Source organism: Parambassis ranga, chromosome 17 (genome assembly GCF_900634625.1).
Source record: "Parambassis ranga chromosome 17, fParRan2.1, whole genome shotgun sequence".
NCBI classification, from domain to species: Eukaryota; Metazoa; Chordata; class Actinopteri; family Ambassidae; genus Parambassis; species Parambassis ranga.
This window is the reverse complement of record NC_041037.1, coordinates 6,433,087-6,450,653: the sequence shown is the minus strand read 5'-3', so window position 1 is coordinate 6,450,653 and position 17,567 is coordinate 6,433,087. Positions and strand designations below refer to the sequence as shown.

Below are 17,567 nucleotides of genomic sequence, written 5' to 3'. Positions count from 1 at the left end.
TCTACAGAAATTACAGAAGCACTGTGACCAGCAGGACTCAAAGACGGATGGAATGGGTGGGTTTCTTACAGAAATTCCCAACAAAAACTAATAACCAGGTCAAGTCTCAAAGTTGGAATTCAAACTCAACTGTGTTGAACTCTTGATTTGAGATCCTCAGCGCAGCTAAATGTATTTGCAGCCTGAAACCAAAGGCGTTATTTTATAGCCTTACTTTTAGCTGAAATATGCAAAGGTACAATGCACATTCACTACCATGTCAAACTCCTCTGCATAAATTTACTCACTCCAGCTCTGATTGTCAGTACACTGTTTGGGGTGCCTAACTTGTTTGCCAATTTCTGCCTCAGGTTGCAGTGTGCAGTTTAACTGCGATATGCACTTTATGCAATATTTTAAACGCTAAGTGCTCTTTGAAATAAAACAGATGATCAATTCTTCATACACACCGACGGGCTGCTCCTACCATCTTCCCTGGAGACAGGTTGAAGAAACAAAGTACTTCAATTTCAAAACACTGAAATACAAAGACAATAGAGTAGCTTTAATCTGCTGCTAGTAGAACACCATCTGGTTATTGGGGTTTCCTCAGAAAAGCCTCCAAATAAAAGAGCGAGTGCTTCTCTCTGGTCTTAGTCCAAACAACTCTTTCCCAGATTCTTTCATCTACAACAACTTACAACTTTCAAAACTTCATCAGTGCTGATGCTACAGCCAAAAATTGGTGTTGCAAAGCCAAGGCTTTAGACTGCTTCTGCATGGCTAGAGGCCGAGTCAATGAACCCCAACTACAAAGACTGTCTTTCATTTTCAATCATATAACCTGGTGGTTGGTGTATGATGTGTGCATGATGTTGTAAAATCAAAAGACAGTTACATTCCTTAGCTTGTCCTTGTAATCACAAGATATGATTAATATGCCGATAAAACAGATTAGAATTCTCGGGAGCAACAGTTGGGCACAGATGAAAATAGAAGATAAAGGAAAGACAAGGAGGACGGATCTGAGTGTAATCTGTGTATAATCTAACCTTTATGGAACAAAGACCCACCAGGCTTCTGGTCTGATGTGGCCAGCTTCTCCTCCTGGACGGTAGCCTGAACAGGCTCTGGATCTGAGTGCAATGGAACAGCGAGTAATTCCGGTTTGGGGTCATTGTGCATTTCAGGAGGCAGCTGAGTGCCAGGTTCTAGGTCTGTGTGCTTTTGAGCCAGCTGTGGGCCAGTCTCAGAGTTTGTGTGCATGGAGGCTGGCTGAGGGCTGAGCTCTGGGCCGGTGTCCATATCCTCTGCCTGTAGTGCCTGCTCTGCAGCAGGAGACCTGCAGTTGGAACAAACATAGTCCTCTCTGGGGTGGATTTCTGCTTGGCCTGAGTTCTGACGCTCGCACTCCAGGTGTAGCCATCTGAAAGGAGTGCAAAGGAATTTAAGAGAATGTTAGACTGGGATCTCTCTACAATCCAAAAATTTGACATATTTATCGCTGTCAGGTTTTGTCAGCACATAATGTCAATTTGCACAGAAATCATTAAGTATCAAGTATTACAGTTAGAGCTACTGTACATCCCTTACCTTTTACAAGTCTGGCAGAATAGTATGTCTTTGTGGTGCTCAGGGTCCAGAATGCTGGCACACATAGGACAGCACAGAGTGGGGTCCTGGTTTTGGACACAGTTCTCACACAGCAGGCTAGTGTAGTGCCATTGCCCGCTAGTTCGCGTCCCACATTGGATACAAACTCTGCAGTTCTAAAGAGGAAAGTAAAATGATATTAAAAGCCATTCAGACTCAGTGCAGTGATTACAGTGTTTACACATTTAGCCCTTCAGTCATGGAATAGGGAAACAAGCATGAAACCTGTCCAGATCACAGCAAGTGTACATGTGCATAGAATAAAAGAATATTTCAGGGGTAGAGCTGGAGATTATGACCACAACTGAACTGAGCATCATTCAGATTTAACAGTTGTCAATAAAACAGCTTAATGATCATAACAGTTACACCATTTTTTTTTTTGGTGAAGACTAATACTTCTGACGATTTGTCATTAGGAAGTTTGGTAACACCGTATTTTATGGTGTCGCTGTTACAGAGTATGTAGATAATGACTACAATGTGTGTAACAATATGTAATATCACATACCACTGTTGTATTTATGTGTGCACACACAAACACAGATACATGATGTAAGAACATCACTGGTACACCATTAGTACATATTGTACCACTTTACCTAAATAGGTACATACACTGTAACAGCCACACCGGAAAAAAAAAAGTATAACCGGAAGTTTTGTGTCAAAATATTCACATTCTGGCTATAAAACTACATGATGCTGCAACATGCTGCCAAGTAGTGCTACAAATGGCCAAAAGAAGTGGAATCTAGGCAGGGTTGCCAATAATCAACACATAGCAGCATTTTTAGTCGCTATATCTCAAACATTTTTTGGATTAATTTTAAATGGATCAGTATCAGCTTTAATCCATTGTCATTTTTTTGCACAGACGAGTTGACTTTCCAAAAATCACTGGAAGAGTGTTGCTGTGGAAAGTGTTGTGAGCAACAGAACCACAAAGTGGCACAAGCAAATAAATTCCAGCCAGTATTTGCGATGAAATATACACACTGACAGCATGTAACAGCAAACAGAGCTGCGTATGGGTTAAAGAAAGTGGTAGTGGTTCAGTAGCATGCCTCTTTTGTGCCACCACTCACTTAAACAAGCACTGAAGTATTTTTGCTTATGCCAGGAATAAGGAGTGACCGCTAAAAACCTCTGACATAACTGAACAGGCTGACACTCTTTTTTACACATAAATCATAAGGAATTCTAAACATTTCAAAGGCCATAAAAACACAAAAGAAATGAAAAGAAATCTTTGTTCTAGGGTGTATTTACTCAACTGATATTTTGTTAACTTATTCAGCTACAGATAATACATTTTTAATGCAGAAATGCTTTGAACTACATGTATTCTCAACTGCTTTGTTAAAAATATTGTTTGCAGCTTTTAGAAAACTCGACCCTAGAAATGTGGTAATGAACAAACCTGCAGACACACACAGTAAACTAAACACTGCTTTGCCAGTTTTCTCCTTTAATGCTATATATCTGGATGGACTGATCCCATGCAATCACCAGGCTGTTTCACTGTCACTGGAAGTCTGCTGGGTAAATAGTGTCTTTCAATATGAATGCAAAGGTTGGTTAACTCATAAAGTCAGAGTACACAGGTGAAGAGATGCAGTAGAAAGAAGAAAAGAAGCAGGGGGAGGCTGCAGCTGCATTGGCCTTGCCAGAAGATACCATCCGCAGTGGAGCTGATCAGAAACAGCAGCAAAGAACAAATCATGATTCAAGATTTAGCACCCACTTATTCAGGTGTACTGGAGATATTCCTCAGGATAAAAAGCTAATTTGAAAAAGACAACCCAAAGGATATAGAAGAAAAACACTGTTTTTTTTCGGTAACAATTTGTTTGGCCAAACTTTGGTATGAATCTATGGCGAGGCAAAGTACTATGGTATACCACCTGCCTATATTATTAATGGAAAACACTACATCAGGCCTGTACACTAGCATCACAGAAAACAAACTGGAACAATGACTCATTTTTCATTGATCTCTGCTTCCACAAGAGGACAACATGAAGAACAAAACAACCATATAAGTGGGGATGAACTGGGCAATTGAATGCAAAGGATGTTTGGGTGTGTGTGTGTGTGTGTGGGTTGCTTTGCTACTATGCTGAGTCAAACAGCAAAACCAAGTGTGTAGACCTTTCATTGCCTGTGCTTCTACAGCCATGACCTATACAAACCACTGCAAAAAGAAAATAGGCGGCGTGTTAACCAGCCAGCTGAGTGACAAACAATCATTTGTGTGGGAAGATACAAGTACACAAGGTGTTATTTTATGACACTGAGACTGAACTCAAGCCTTAAGAAGATCAGCTAGTGTGACTCACTTCTTAACCGCAGAAAGCAGATACAAGTCACCATAAGCGTATATGTGGTAGATTGTGCAAGAGCCAGGATTTATATTTTGAGCACACCAGCATAATAATTTCACATGCCACCAAAGATCCAAAAATCCAAAATCCAAAGATCCAAAAATCCAGCTAAGCAAGATCTTTCCTACCTTGCATCTCCATCCGTTGGTGGGAAGAGAGTCAATGGCGGGTTGCAGACAGAAAGTATGGTAGCCTTTGTCACACATGTCACACACCAGCATTTTAGTGTCTTCTCCTGGGTTCCTACAAAAGAGAAAGGACATTGGAAAACACACAATTACATGGTTGCATCCATGGTTTTCACTCCTTTTAAGAAATTTTATAAGAAATGTTATTTAATAACAGCTTCATGCAAAACAAGTAGTTCTCAACAGATTTATGACCCGTCCTGCACAGAGCCTAGTCAGTGCAAGTCGGTCTAGGATTACTTCCTGGGCACAGGCTATGCTATGTAACAATGGTATGCTGAAATATTAGCCAGCTTATAACACAACTGCTCATCATTACCCACAATAAAAAGCATTCAATGCATAATCAATGTTTCACAAGTTTGCCTTGTCAACACTAAGTTTTCTCATTCCATTACCCTACAACAGTATATCACTAATCTTTACTCTTTTTGCAAAACTCCACATGCAATAAAACAGCATTGGGTTTATAAATAAAGCATTTGAAGCTCAACGGACAGCAGTCGCCTAAAGCGAACAAGGCTGGATGCTAACAGAACTCCAGTGCTGTTTAACTAAGGTCAGAGGTGACCAGACTGAGCTTCAGGGTACAACATCCAGTTAGGTCCTCACAAATCACCGAGGTAAACAAACCAGCAGTAAGCATGATGCCTGATAGCTATACAGAAAATAAGCAGGAAAAAAACTGAAAGAAAATGACAAGCGTGGACAAACGCAATCAGTTTGAGGTATGATAGAGAGGGAAAGTGACTCACTTGCATGTCTGGCAGACTTTGCACTCAGGGCACTGCCAACCTGCCCTCCGTAGAGGGGTCACAGCCATGTCCAGGCACATCCCATGGTAATGCAGACCACAACTGGTGCAGAAGAGCTGGTCCAGTAGATCCCCTGGGCTATCGCATAGCACGCAGTTTACATCATCTACAACTGTGAGCGGTAGAATCAAGGATGAAAAGTTAAAAAAAAATGCAGATAAAATGTTGATTTGTGAAACCTAATATCATCAATTTATATTTTTAATACAGCCATTAAAGAAAGTATTAAAACAACTTACATTTGTGAATGGCCAATTCAGTGTGTTCTGGGCAGAGGAGTGAGAGACTCCTGATATCCTGAAAGGTCCCAGCTGCCCCCGCACAGGGGTAATGGTAGAGTTGAGCACATCCTTCAGCACAGCACTTAATGGATGCTCCAAGGCGCTTACAGTATGCACAGTGCTGAAGAAAAATAATAGATATCTCAAAATATGGCCTGAATATACTTTGTCTAAATAAACAGAAGAACAAAAATAACCAATAAATCAGGTCTATCAATAAATGACTAATAACACTGTTCAGTCCAGTATCCAGTAATGATAAAAAAATATCCATCTCGGTTGTCAGCTCAGGATTAAGACCCATTTTTAACCTAATGATGATCACACTGGCAGCACCTCATTCAGTCCTTATTTCTCTCAGTTCCATGAGTGTGCACTAATAGCCACTCCAGAGACCAAGTGGCAGACTTGCTGATAGTCTGCGCGACCAATGGGCTGCAAATACAATCAGAGGGCTGAGAGCAGTACCATTGCTACCGCTAGGAGCCAAGCTGCCATGAGAGCTCAGCTCTGTTGAGTGGCATGACCTTTTCCATTTCACAGCTGAGAGATCCGTGCTGCCGGGCCGACCTTTACCAGCCAGTCTGATCCATCAGCTTTACTGTGCCTCACTGAAGCAGTCCCAACACATTAAGATGGTGTTAACACCCATTAGTGCACGGATGTCCTCCCCTGACTCACCTTTGTGCTCCCTGAGTCAATGGCTCTGTCCACATTAAGCAGAGATTGTCCTTCGCCCTCACAAACTCCGTCAGACCACAAGGCACAACTCTGATGTGCCCAGCATTGCCCTGAAATTTGAAGGCATAATAAATGTAATTACAAAGGGTTAAAATCACAACATTTGAAACAGATTTGCATTTACATCTAAGTGTTACCGCCATTAACAGATTAAACAGTGTGTGGTAAAGGGGAGAAAAAGGTTTATATTAGGCTACCTGACTCAAAGAGAGACTGGACGTTGAGATCTTGTGGAAGGCCGACACGAGAAAGCTCATCCCAGAAACGATTGGCTGGGTCTGGTTCTTCCTCACCACCCTCAGACCCTCTGCAACAAAGGAAAAGGTTTGCGAAGAAAGCAAGTCAGCACAGATTGTTTTAAAGAAGACGGCTAAAAGATGTGCTATACAAGAGAAGGACAGCCTGAATCAACTCAGGCACAATTGAGGACAGAGACATAAAGGTAGAGGATGATGTGGAGCTTTTAAAAAAAGCAGAAAAATAAAGACGGATAGAATAAGCTTGGGGTAAAATGTTAGAAAGCAAATAAAAAGCTGTGGGGGAGGGGAGAAAAGGAGGAGGAGGAGGAGGAAGAAGAGGGCCATCTTGTTTGGCGTGTGCACAAGAGGCTGGCTGTTCTGTCTCATAAAATCTGCTGAAAAGGATGTGTTTCCCCAAGTCTCTGGCTTGAACTAGTGAGCAGCATAGGATGCAGAAAATGTGGAGAGAGAGCATTAGCATTTAAAAAGGACCTAGGTTCCAGTAAACAAACCAACGGCCAAAATCAAGAGACTGGTTTCTGGAAACGTGATGGCACACTCATGACAAAAAGTCTTGGCATTTTATCGTTTACAGCCTACGTTTTAATACCAATTATGAAACAATGTTCATTGCCACAGTGTCCACCATCTCTGCTCCTCTGACAAATATAAATGTTCCTTCTGCCCTGGGCTCCCTTCCACTGCCTCCGTGTGGCACAACAGAGGGGCTGGCCCCAATGACCAATCACACGAACAACACACCAGCGACTGGTTGGTTGGTATGCAGCCAGAACTATACTGCTCTCACTGCCCATTACGGTACTGGGGACCCAGAGAGACACCCAATTGGTTTCAGAGGACCTAAACAAATTAGGCAGCTGTCCAAAAGAGTCTGAGGAGGGTCCTTTGTTGGCACAGTGTGCACACATATAAACACAAGGCTCTTGTGCACCCTCTACCTGATGTAGCATAACCGGGCCCTTGAGCATTGACAATGTATATTAACCACCAATGTGGCTTTATGTCATTTGGAAGATCCAATCAACACCAGTACTACTTTACAGGATGGGAGTAAAGGGTAGTTTAATCAAAAATAAAAATTTTCTGGATCCATTTACCAGAAGATTTTGAAAAAACTAAGTGAGAGTAAGAGTAAAAGTATAATGTACACAACCACAGAATAAAAAAAACAAACACAAGCAAATTCTGATTTGTTGCAGTTAATTAACTCATTAGAGGGACTCCTTACAATTCACTTTACTTTCCTGACCAACAACGACAGCCAGATTATTTGTGACAACAACATCGGCCAGGACTACTTACTTCTTCTTTTCCTTCTGTCCTGAGGTGGTCTCTCCAGCCATTTTTGGCTGAGTGGTTTTATCGCCATCACTGCTATCACTTGTAGAGCCTCCTTCATCCTTGTGGCTGAAGAGTGCTTCAGACGTGGTGCTGAAAACTCGCAGCTCCCCCTGACCCAGAAGGCTACGGCTACCACAGTAACAGAAGGCACAGAGACGCTCACTGAAACAAAGAAAATGGGTGGTAGGGGGTGTTTAATTATAAATACCTACTGCGACTTAAAACAGTGTCATGTATGTCACTATGAATTAAGGCCTCGTTCCTGTGGCAATGAGACTGAGTCTGAGTGATGACATACAGTAATAGAGCCAACAGTATTTTTGTAAGACAAGCAGGCTCAATGTCTCTGCACACTCAAAACACAAAATCTTAATGAAGTGCAGAATCTTTCTTATTCACTATGAATTGGGATAGCAGGTTGGTAAAACTTAATTGATATCATAATTCGATTTCTTCATTTTGTTTTTTTAATATCACACAACATTGCTTTTAATCACATCTTTGCATGGATTTCTAAGCATCTAACATGTAAATGATCAGATTCTACGTGGGAAAGCCATCTTGCGGATAAAGTGTATAGAGTTGCAAAGAGAAACACAGGATAGCAGGCATTAGCTAGAAAGTTCAAAACTAATCCAAGCTGTAAATATTTATTACATTTTGAAGCGATAAGGTAGCCCTGTTAATAAGATCCCAGGAGATGCTACCAATCTGCCTTCCATCACCAACATCGACAGCACAGACAGGCCAAAAGATTGATTACAACCTTTAACGAAGTGACACCTGGGAAGAGAGTGCTGCTGCCTCTATCAGCTGATGACTCCCATTTAATTCATCTTCATGTATACACAGCAATTAGCATGTCATATAGCCGGACTAAAACACAAGCCTGTGAATGAGTACTTCTACATGGGTTATGGATGATTCAAAGGAAGTTTAGTGTTTGTAACCTGGTTTTGATTTCTCTACTTGCTGGGACAGATGGTCCTGCTGAATTCTCGGCTGGAGGGCTCAGGGCCAGAGGGGAAGAGGGCTTGTCCTCATCTGGCACCTCAGTGGCCACCACTTCCACATTCTCCACCGGCTGGATTTGCGATTCTGATTAAAACAAGAAAGAAAAGAAAACAAAATGAGTTAAGTTAGTAAAGGAACCACTTATCAGAGCACCTATGAACACTGCAGATGCTCAGTTCTAGTTACTGTGCTGTTTGCTGTTCTTCAATTCATTGCCAAGTACGACAGTGCGGTCAGCATACAGCTTCTGACAGATACAAGCTGTCACAGGGCAGGTTGATTGCATTCTAGTCAGTTTCCTCCAGGTCAAAAATGCTGCCTTTATTAGTGAGATGGATGGAAAAATATGGAGACCATATGCTCAAGCACTGATTATAGTACTACCTACTAGGAACCTGAAACTCTTACAGTACAGAATAGCAAGCAGCAACAATGGATGCAGGGGAAATAAGAAATATGGTTGAAGAAAATGTCTCAAAAAGTGGCATTTAATATTAATGGGGAATACTTTGCTTAAACTAAATTTTGGCAATATCTTTGGATTTAAATTACAAACCAAATGCACGTGCCAGTCATATAAAACAACTTCCCAAAGCACCTCTCACTGAGACTTTGGGCCATGCAATTTTTTAATAATATTTCATTGACATGTAATTAGGCTAATACCACAATGACTCTGTGTCATCCAAATGAATTACACAAGGACAAATTCAAGCTCATTATCTCCTAATAACTGAGTGCACCTGTGAAAGACGACTTACAGTCATAGTATAACTGTGAGATGTGAGGAAGAGTTGAGATGAAATTTCTTATGTTACGCTGTTATGTAGAAATATGTTTTGAACTATTTGGTTGGCACGCATGTCAAGTACAAGCTATGACACTCTACTTTATGTTAACTGCACACATATCGGTTTAAGAACAGGCCTGTGTAGAGTCACAGATTTCACTTTGTCATGGCCTGGAGGCAGATAGAGACACTTGGAGAGCTGCATTTTTAAGTGGACATCAAAGTGTAAGCTTGGTTCTCTAAAAAAACATTAAATGTTTTAAACTTCCTAAACTTTACTTCTTGTTTCAAAGGTACAATAAAATAAAGGCAACCCACTGGTAGAGTTACATTTCCCAATATCTCCAGTACAGCAACAGGGCAGCACAGAGATGTATGAGAATGGGAGCCATGGTCACATGATTTGATGTACACACATAAAAAGCACATAAATGGGTCTGGAGAGACTGATGGGATTTTAAAAAGCTTTTAGAGGGCATTAGCCCTGGGCTCTTTCCCACTGCACCTCAATGCCAATCTCAGAGCAGGAGGAGAGATGGAAGCAGTAAGGGGAGGAAAAAAAATACACACCCACTGCAGCCTCACAGCTCAAGCTAAACCCTTTCAATTATAGTCCTAAAGGAGAAGCATGGGGTGCTAAGAAAAATCTCTCATCCATCAGTCTCCTGCAAAGGGAGACTCCCCTACCTTTACTGAAATACCCTCTTTAACACTCTCTGAATGAGGTTACCTGTATGTGTGAGTTCAAGTGTTACATTACTCCTTATAAAGCAATATGTACATAATGGATTAAAAAGGGGCATTTTGAAAATCTCACCTGTATCCTGAGGGTCTAAGGACTCTGTTATCTCAGTCCCATCCATGCTGTCCTCCTCATCCACAACAACCCTCCCTCTGGTGCGACCCCTAGAGTGAGGAAGAGGAACACAAACAAATACAAGAGATTAAGTGAAAAGGAATAAAGAAAATAAAAACTGCCTGAGCTTGCCTCGGGAGGGGGGAGTGGCGGTGCAGTCATGAATTAGTTAAATATAGTCACAGCTGTCACTGATTTTTAATGGAGGCACTCAGGCTGCTGGGCAAGGCGTACGGGTGGTAGTGGTGGGGTGTGCAATACAGACTGGTAGTACATGTAATTTAAAGATGAAGGCCAATCTGGATAATTCTACTCACACAAATCCAAAAATCCAGTATAAACCAAAATAAATTTAGATAATTCACAAAATAATGACTGTGCCCATGTAGGATGAGATGACTGACAATGTTATTACAAATCAAAATATACAAGGAAATTCATGAATAGGTACTGTAACACCCCTGCTGCTTCAATGATTAAACCCAAGGGAACAAATTACTATGGATTACATTGACAAATCTCATAATACACAAACAAAGCCGCAAAAATAAATGTAAATCAACAGCTACTCCATTTGTCATAAACAAGCCACTGTGTGTACAGTGTATGCTGAAAAATTATTTTTTAAAAACGCCCAAAATGCTATGGTTAGGGTAGGTACAGTATATTTATTTATAAAAACGTAGTTACATTATTGGAGCAGCATGGTTGCAAAAAAGGTCAATGCTCTACTTAATTTTACACTAATGGAAACTGAGAATCCCTATGGTCATATTCAGTCATTTTGAATGTGCCATTTTTAATATCATAAACACTTTTTACAGTGGACAAAAAACCCACTAACATCCAACATTTTCCTTGGAGGTGAAATGGGTCTCGTGATTCGTGGTTGGGACCATTTAGATCTTCAAACCAGACCATTTCTACTACATCCAACAAGTTGACTACCACACCTCTCAAACAGTTTTCAGATATTCATATCTCAATTTCCTCCATGGAGGGACATAAAACTGAAACGTCCACCACCAGCAATTCAGACAACCATGTCCATGATTCCACACATATGCCAGTGTGACAACTCATACAGCTGTACACACACACACACACCAGCACACACCCCTTTTCTGCATACAGTATGGAAAGACCAGTCAGTGTCAGCATCCTCGAATGGGAGCTCAGTTAACCTCATCTTGGAAGCAGCATGTGGAGGGGATAATTGTCATGGATACAAATTAAAATAGCAACATCAACTGTTAGCATGCTAAGTGAGGAAAGCAAACACAGCCTAAATTAGAGCAGCGTGTCTCATGGGTACTCAGGAGGATACAGGAGGTTGGATGTGCGGGAGGAGATTGGGGGTGGGGGGGTAATTTTCGGTGCCACTGGAGAGAAAAATCACAAATGGCTGGATGCCAAAGCAACCCCTCCCTCTAAATGACTTCCATGGGGAACAAAACCTAAAAATGCAAGAATGACAGAAGAGGCCTCCAGCAAACATCGGTTAAAACATAATTACCTGTAAGCCTGACTCATCATAAATATCTCAATAAGAAAAAATAAAATTTTAACAACTTTGTACTGTCATAAAATTTTTCAGGGAGAGTAATCAGGCAAATACTTTTGGATCATATAACAAAAATTAATTTACAGTGGTTTTGATGATTATGTTCTTAGCAGAACACTGGTTCACATTGTTTGGTTCTGTGCAAAATACTGTAGGTCATATACTGCTGAATATAACTCAATGATTATTTGCACTCACTCAAATATTAATTCTATGCTGAACCAATGCAATTCAATTTTGTTCCATATACACTGGTTGTATATCTGAATGACAATAAAGTCTGTCTAAATTGGTTTTCAGTTGTCAAAGCTAACGCTCACACAATGATGACATTTTTGTAGACAGTCATATATAGTTAATTGACAGACTAAAACTGCAGATGAATCAATGATGCAAATAATTTAGTTAGCACCCTAAATCTATATGTCACTGGAAACAAGATCCTTGTCAATAATAATTACTGAAATTGATAATTGAACAGGAGATTAGAAAATTAAATCAACAAAGATGACAGCAATATCCCTGCAATGACCAAAAAAGAAACATCAGATCAAAATGTAATTAAGAAATAACAAAATTAAATACAAGCCCAAAATGTACTTGATCAGCATGACACACGAAGGCCTGTAAAGCCACACAGCTAAACATATTGAGAGCTTAAGCACAGCAACAAACCACTAACATTTACTGGCCACAAAATCACATAAAATTACATAAAATCCACAGTTTGTGTCATAGGCCTTTTCTTTTATGTTCACCACTTTCACCTTTAAGCTTATGACGATTAGGTGGGTCTCTGCAGAAGGCACGTGCAAAAATAAGCTGTGTGAAAATTTCCTCTATGATTATAATGTTGTGTACACACACCAACATAGTTGGTGGCGGTGGTGGTGGTGACGTCTTCACATAGCCAGCTACACAACAATCAATTGAAATCATACATAACTACACTAAAGGACTTAGAATTAAGCATTCAGGCAATGAGTTATTTTCACTGACAAGCACTCAAGACTAGCATTCAACCCCATATCCTGCACAACTTATCCCCCTCACAGTCCCACCACAGGGAGAGAGAGGGAGAGAGGAAAAAAAGAAAGGTGAAAATAATGCTGTGGTAAGTAGTCCCAGCCAGCAGCGTGCTGACTGGAAAACCCGACAAGGATCACGCTGCTCTGGCATGGACTGACTAGCAGATGGAGTGTGGGCAAATCTAGTAAATTCCAACAACCAGGTCTACAAGAACGATTCCCAACACATCCTCCTTTGTCATACCAAACTAATTTAACACTTAACACTGGAAATTTTAATAACAACACAAACAGAAGAGGAATAAGGTGGTTAATCTTAATACATGATTGCACTATGAGGATACCATTGTGGTGTGTCGCCATTGTCCCAAAAAGGACGTTTTATTCTTAAGAACTACACCCTACTGGCCAGAGAAAAGACAATCTCCTTCTCTGTAAGCTTTCTTTCCAATAGCAACAATAAAATTAAGGTACTGAACTTGTTTACACTCCACAAGTATCTGATCATTATGAGTGACTGAGGTGGTCATTTGATGGGATGAGCTCACAGCTGGGATTTCTGGTGGTACATTCCAATCAAATCAATAAATACTTCTGGCATGCCAATATGATTGTATTAATAATCCACCTGATAACCATGAAGTATGAGCATCTCTGAATACACTGCTGCTGATGCTTCAATTGTTCTTTAACATGAAACAATTCAAGTCTGTCCCAGGTCATCCTTCCACTGTGGTATTAACCCATCGTCTGGATGCTTGGAGATTACACAATCCACTGGGAGCTGGGTATTAAGATTGATTGAGAGGACAGACTAAGAAGAGAGAGAGTTAAGAACCTTGCAAGCATTATTTTACAGAACAGCTCTAAGCTGTATTGTATGATGCTCTAGAAGTCAAAGAGACGCCAGGCACCTCACAATATCTGCGCTGAAGTTACTGGGATTCAAGCTGATAAAACCTGATCATGTGTGGCCATTTAGCTTGTAGCACAGACTTGATTATACGACCTGGTTTTAGTTTCTTTCACACAGGTTTTTAACATGTAGTGTTCCTCTGTAATCCAATAACCACGAATAAAATATAAAGCTCACATTAATATCGACATATAATGTACAAAGATTCAGATTGTGTCATTGTAAATTTGGAATTTCCAAAAGCCTTTCTAAAACTCTGCTCTCATGCACCACTTTAAAAAGATAATTGCAGAGTACCATTTAGTGTTATTTAGATGATTTTTTGTGTGTCCTTGCACTCAGATAGGCAATATGACTAAGATTGCTTCCAAGAGGATTTAATAAGAAGTAAGTCGTTTAATTTTCAAGTTTACAGCTTAAAAAGATGGGGTGCAAAAGAGAAACGCTATCATGCAGAGCACGATAAAGTGTGTTGCTTGCAAGATTAAGCTGGATCCATACTCCTACTCCTACTACTTACTATTCAATCATTTTGGATATTGATATGATGACCTGTGTTCATCGCCTGCTTCAGAGTTATGCTCCAAGATCTGCCTTGCCTTACGCTGAAGAACTGTCTAAAGAACTATGAATTCCTCGACAATAATAATCATATTTTGATTCTTTGTTACGTCAGCAACGCTACAGATTCCCTATAAGAAGATCCTATAAGAATTAAAAAAAACTCAAGTGTTTTTATGTGACGCGTAAAAAACATACTTCTTTCTGTTCTTAGCTGTGGATAAAGGTGGTGCCTGGGGTAGGATGGCAGCAGCAGCATCCTTGCGTGGCCTGCCACGTGGTCGCTTGTCTGCGAGGGCAGGACTTTCTGTGGATGTGGCCCCTACACTGCTGGAGGGCGGTGAGGGTCCCTGTTCAGAGGGTTCCACAGTCTTATCCTCTGATGACATTCTGGTAAACAGTGAAAAGAAAGATGTTATATGGCAGGTAACCAAAGCAAGAAGAACATAAAGCTGTTGGCATCTCATTCCACTACCAGGGTTCCAAATAGTGGATGGAACAAATGGAGGAACATGATGCTGGAAGTGGAGGCTGGCATTACTGTTCACAGATGGTGCCATGCAAAGAGATTAGGTAGAATGTAATCAATAGTTCCTATGTATGCACTACGTCCATACGTCCATTGGAATCAATTCAGATAACTTGACCATTCTTATGTCACCCAAATACAACCCTATAGGATTCCGCTTGCTGCAAATGACACAAGACAAAGCAATTCTGATGATGTTTATTACATCTGAAGCCCCTTAGAAGATGTTCACATGACACGGCTATGGTTTATTACATGTTATCCATAAAGTGTTGTAGTATTCATTACCTTCTGACCACTGTGACCAGAGTGCAGCAGGCACAATTTCCACTTCTTACTCAAAGTTATCAACAATCACTCCACATCCAGCCACTCCACATTTTGCATTTGCTGAAGCCCACCCACTGAAGGAAAACCCACTACAAACCACTCCATGGTAAACACTGTGCAAGCTGGCCTTTAGTTGCCTTTAACAATGGCCAGGGAAACGGGTAGAAAAAATAAATAAAATATGGGTATGTTTTTTTAGTACATTTTTCAATGTGTTTAAAGCTCAATGCTTCAGGGAACAATAAATGTTGCTATATTACTCTTCTACTTCTAATGTGCACAAACAAGCCAGTGACTATGCAGTGACGGTTACTTATTTAATCTATCACTGCAGTCTCTTCAAACTCAATGTGGACTGAGACATTTTCTAGCACTGTTTGAACGGGATATGTGGCTGAAATGCATAGAAGTAACAATGACAAGATGTGTGTCATAGCGTCAAGCTGGAAACAGACCAAAAATTTGCATTTCCATCCAGGTGTCATGTTTCCATCACTGCCTAGATTACTACTGCAATTAAGTAAACCAGGACTGAATACTCATTGTACCCATTCCCACTGAAGACAAAGGCCAGATGTCAGCAGGCATTAGTGGGCGTTTGTCCATAATGAAAGGGGCTTAAAGCAGGGAGAGGCCTTTCCCCTTATAGGAAAAAAATGAAAAAGATTCAGTTCATTCAAGTGGAATAATGTTTTATTGAACCAATTTGTTTGTTTTTACCTGCCACCTTGCTTTGACTTTTGGCTAGTAAAAAAACAAAATCTAATGTTGACTTAACCTAATGTAAACTTAATTGTGAAAATGTATGTGTATATAAGAGTTTAACTTGTGTTTATTGTATTTATTGTTTTTTGATATGCTGCTACTACAACTTAATTTCCCTACGGGGATTAATAAAGTAAATCTAATCTACTTGAGATAAAACCAATGATGTGTTAATTTAAAGGAACACTACATATCTTAAAACACTGTTTAGCCACAAAATGCTGCCATAAGAGCTGTGCTGCTACGTGACATAGATTCTTCAAGAGACTTGTAGAAATGTCTGGAGAGATGAAGACCATTCTTCCAGAAAATATCATCGGTTTTTTGAGAATCTATTGGGTTTTTTTTATAGAGGGAGAAGCTTGGGATTGATATCATTTTCATATTTAAAGTATTCAGTTATACTTGTGCCCCACAAAAATGCAAATGCATTACATTACTGCAATCAATTAGAATTTTGTTTCACATTTGTAGCAGTCTGTAGTTTGTCTGTTTATTTGTTTAGCTGCTTAAAACGTATGTTTGCCTGCATATGTGTCTTGTAAACATCGAATCAGTCTTGTAGTAGGACTAACTGAAAGTTTCCATGTTTGCAGGGCCATGATGGTCTCACCAACACGCTTCTTGTATGGACGTAGTGCACACGATGATGGCTGACTGCAGCACCTTTTGTTATGTGGCCCATGTAATCCTGGACAAAGTGGCAGTGGGAGGAAACTTTAAGCAAGTAGCAACGCAGTGTGCCTACCAGCGCTACCTGAAGCAGAATTAATACCATCTTTTTAATCATTGCTGGACGTCTAATGGACACATTTGTGCAAAGTCTGATTGGAATTTTTGGATCAGGCCTCACATGTTCCATTAATGTTGCAATTTAGAGTCTGCAATGTAGGCAGGCTACCATTGTATAACAGTGAAGGTCATTGCTATCCACAATACAGAAAAAAGAAAATACACACACACACACACACACACACACAAGGATCCCTGGGATATTTCTGAAAGGCTGGCAGTGACTTTGCACTTTTTAGATACAAGAATGTCAAAGCAAACGAAGTAAGAGATTGTCCGAAGCACCATTTTGATCCCAGAGGTCTGCCAAGTGATACAGAATAACCTCTAGCTGGCCTTTGTTGCCATCCCATCTATAGCTGTGAGCAAAAGATTGTTGGAGAATTTGGAATAGTATGTTAATGCCATCTGCATACTGTTGTAGTCTTTCAATTAGCCCCGTAGACAATGGCAAATCACACAACACTCAAAAAAAGCTGTGTTTGGTCTTGTGTGGACTGTAATCTTTAGGACACGTGACATGTAAACGTTGTTAGTTTCCATTTTCAGTGAAATGGTAAAGTTGTAGGTAACACATTGCAGATGTAATTTGCATCATCACTATGTATCTTTTGCAGTGTAGGAGACTGGTTATCAAAATGACATTCTATCAATGCTTATGCGACAGTACTTAAGTCAATGCAGGTGGTGTGCCATGAATGTATGTGGATGCTGCATGGCGCCACAATGATATGAGGCAGTTTTTAAATTTGACAGACATTATCCTTCACTGCTGGT

The 17,567-nt window shown here is 40.3% G+C and overlaps 1 protein-coding gene across 10 annotated transcripts in view; it reads right to left on the bottom strand.

Annotated features, from left to right (window-relative positions):
• The window catches only part of kmt2cb (lysine (K)-specific methyltransferase 2Cb), a 51,496-nt gene that overhangs the window by 31,976 nt on the left and 1,953 nt on the right, over positions 1 to 17,567 (bottom strand). For 8 of the 10 annotated variants that reach the window (XM_028428056.1, XM_028428055.1, XM_028428057.1 and 5 more), the window contains 11 exons: positions 14,573 to 14,764; positions 10,267 to 10,355; positions 8,596 to 8,743; positions 7,607 to 7,807; positions 6,242 to 6,351; positions 5,985 to 6,094; positions 5,262 to 5,424; positions 4,963 to 5,134; positions 4,148 to 4,262; positions 1,573 to 1,748; positions 1,032 to 1,405 (listed from right to left, as the gene is read on the bottom strand). In XM_028428056.1, the coding sequence (XP_028283857.1) occupies positions 1,032 to 1,405; positions 1,573 to 1,748; positions 4,148 to 4,262; positions 4,963 to 5,134; positions 5,262 to 5,424; positions 5,985 to 6,094; positions 6,242 to 6,351; positions 7,607 to 7,807; positions 8,596 to 8,743; positions 10,267 to 10,355; positions 14,573 to 14,763 (1,849 nt within the window). In that variant the 5' untranslated portion in view covers position 14,764. Of the gene's footprint in view, positions 1 to 1,031; positions 1,406 to 1,572; positions 1,749 to 4,147; positions 4,263 to 4,962; positions 5,135 to 5,261; positions 5,425 to 5,984; positions 6,095 to 6,241; positions 6,352 to 7,606; positions 7,808 to 8,595; positions 8,744 to 10,266; positions 10,356 to 14,572; positions 14,765 to 17,567 lie in introns of those variants that run through there. The other 2 variants (XM_028428058.1, XM_028428064.1) reach the window with 2 other exon arrangements.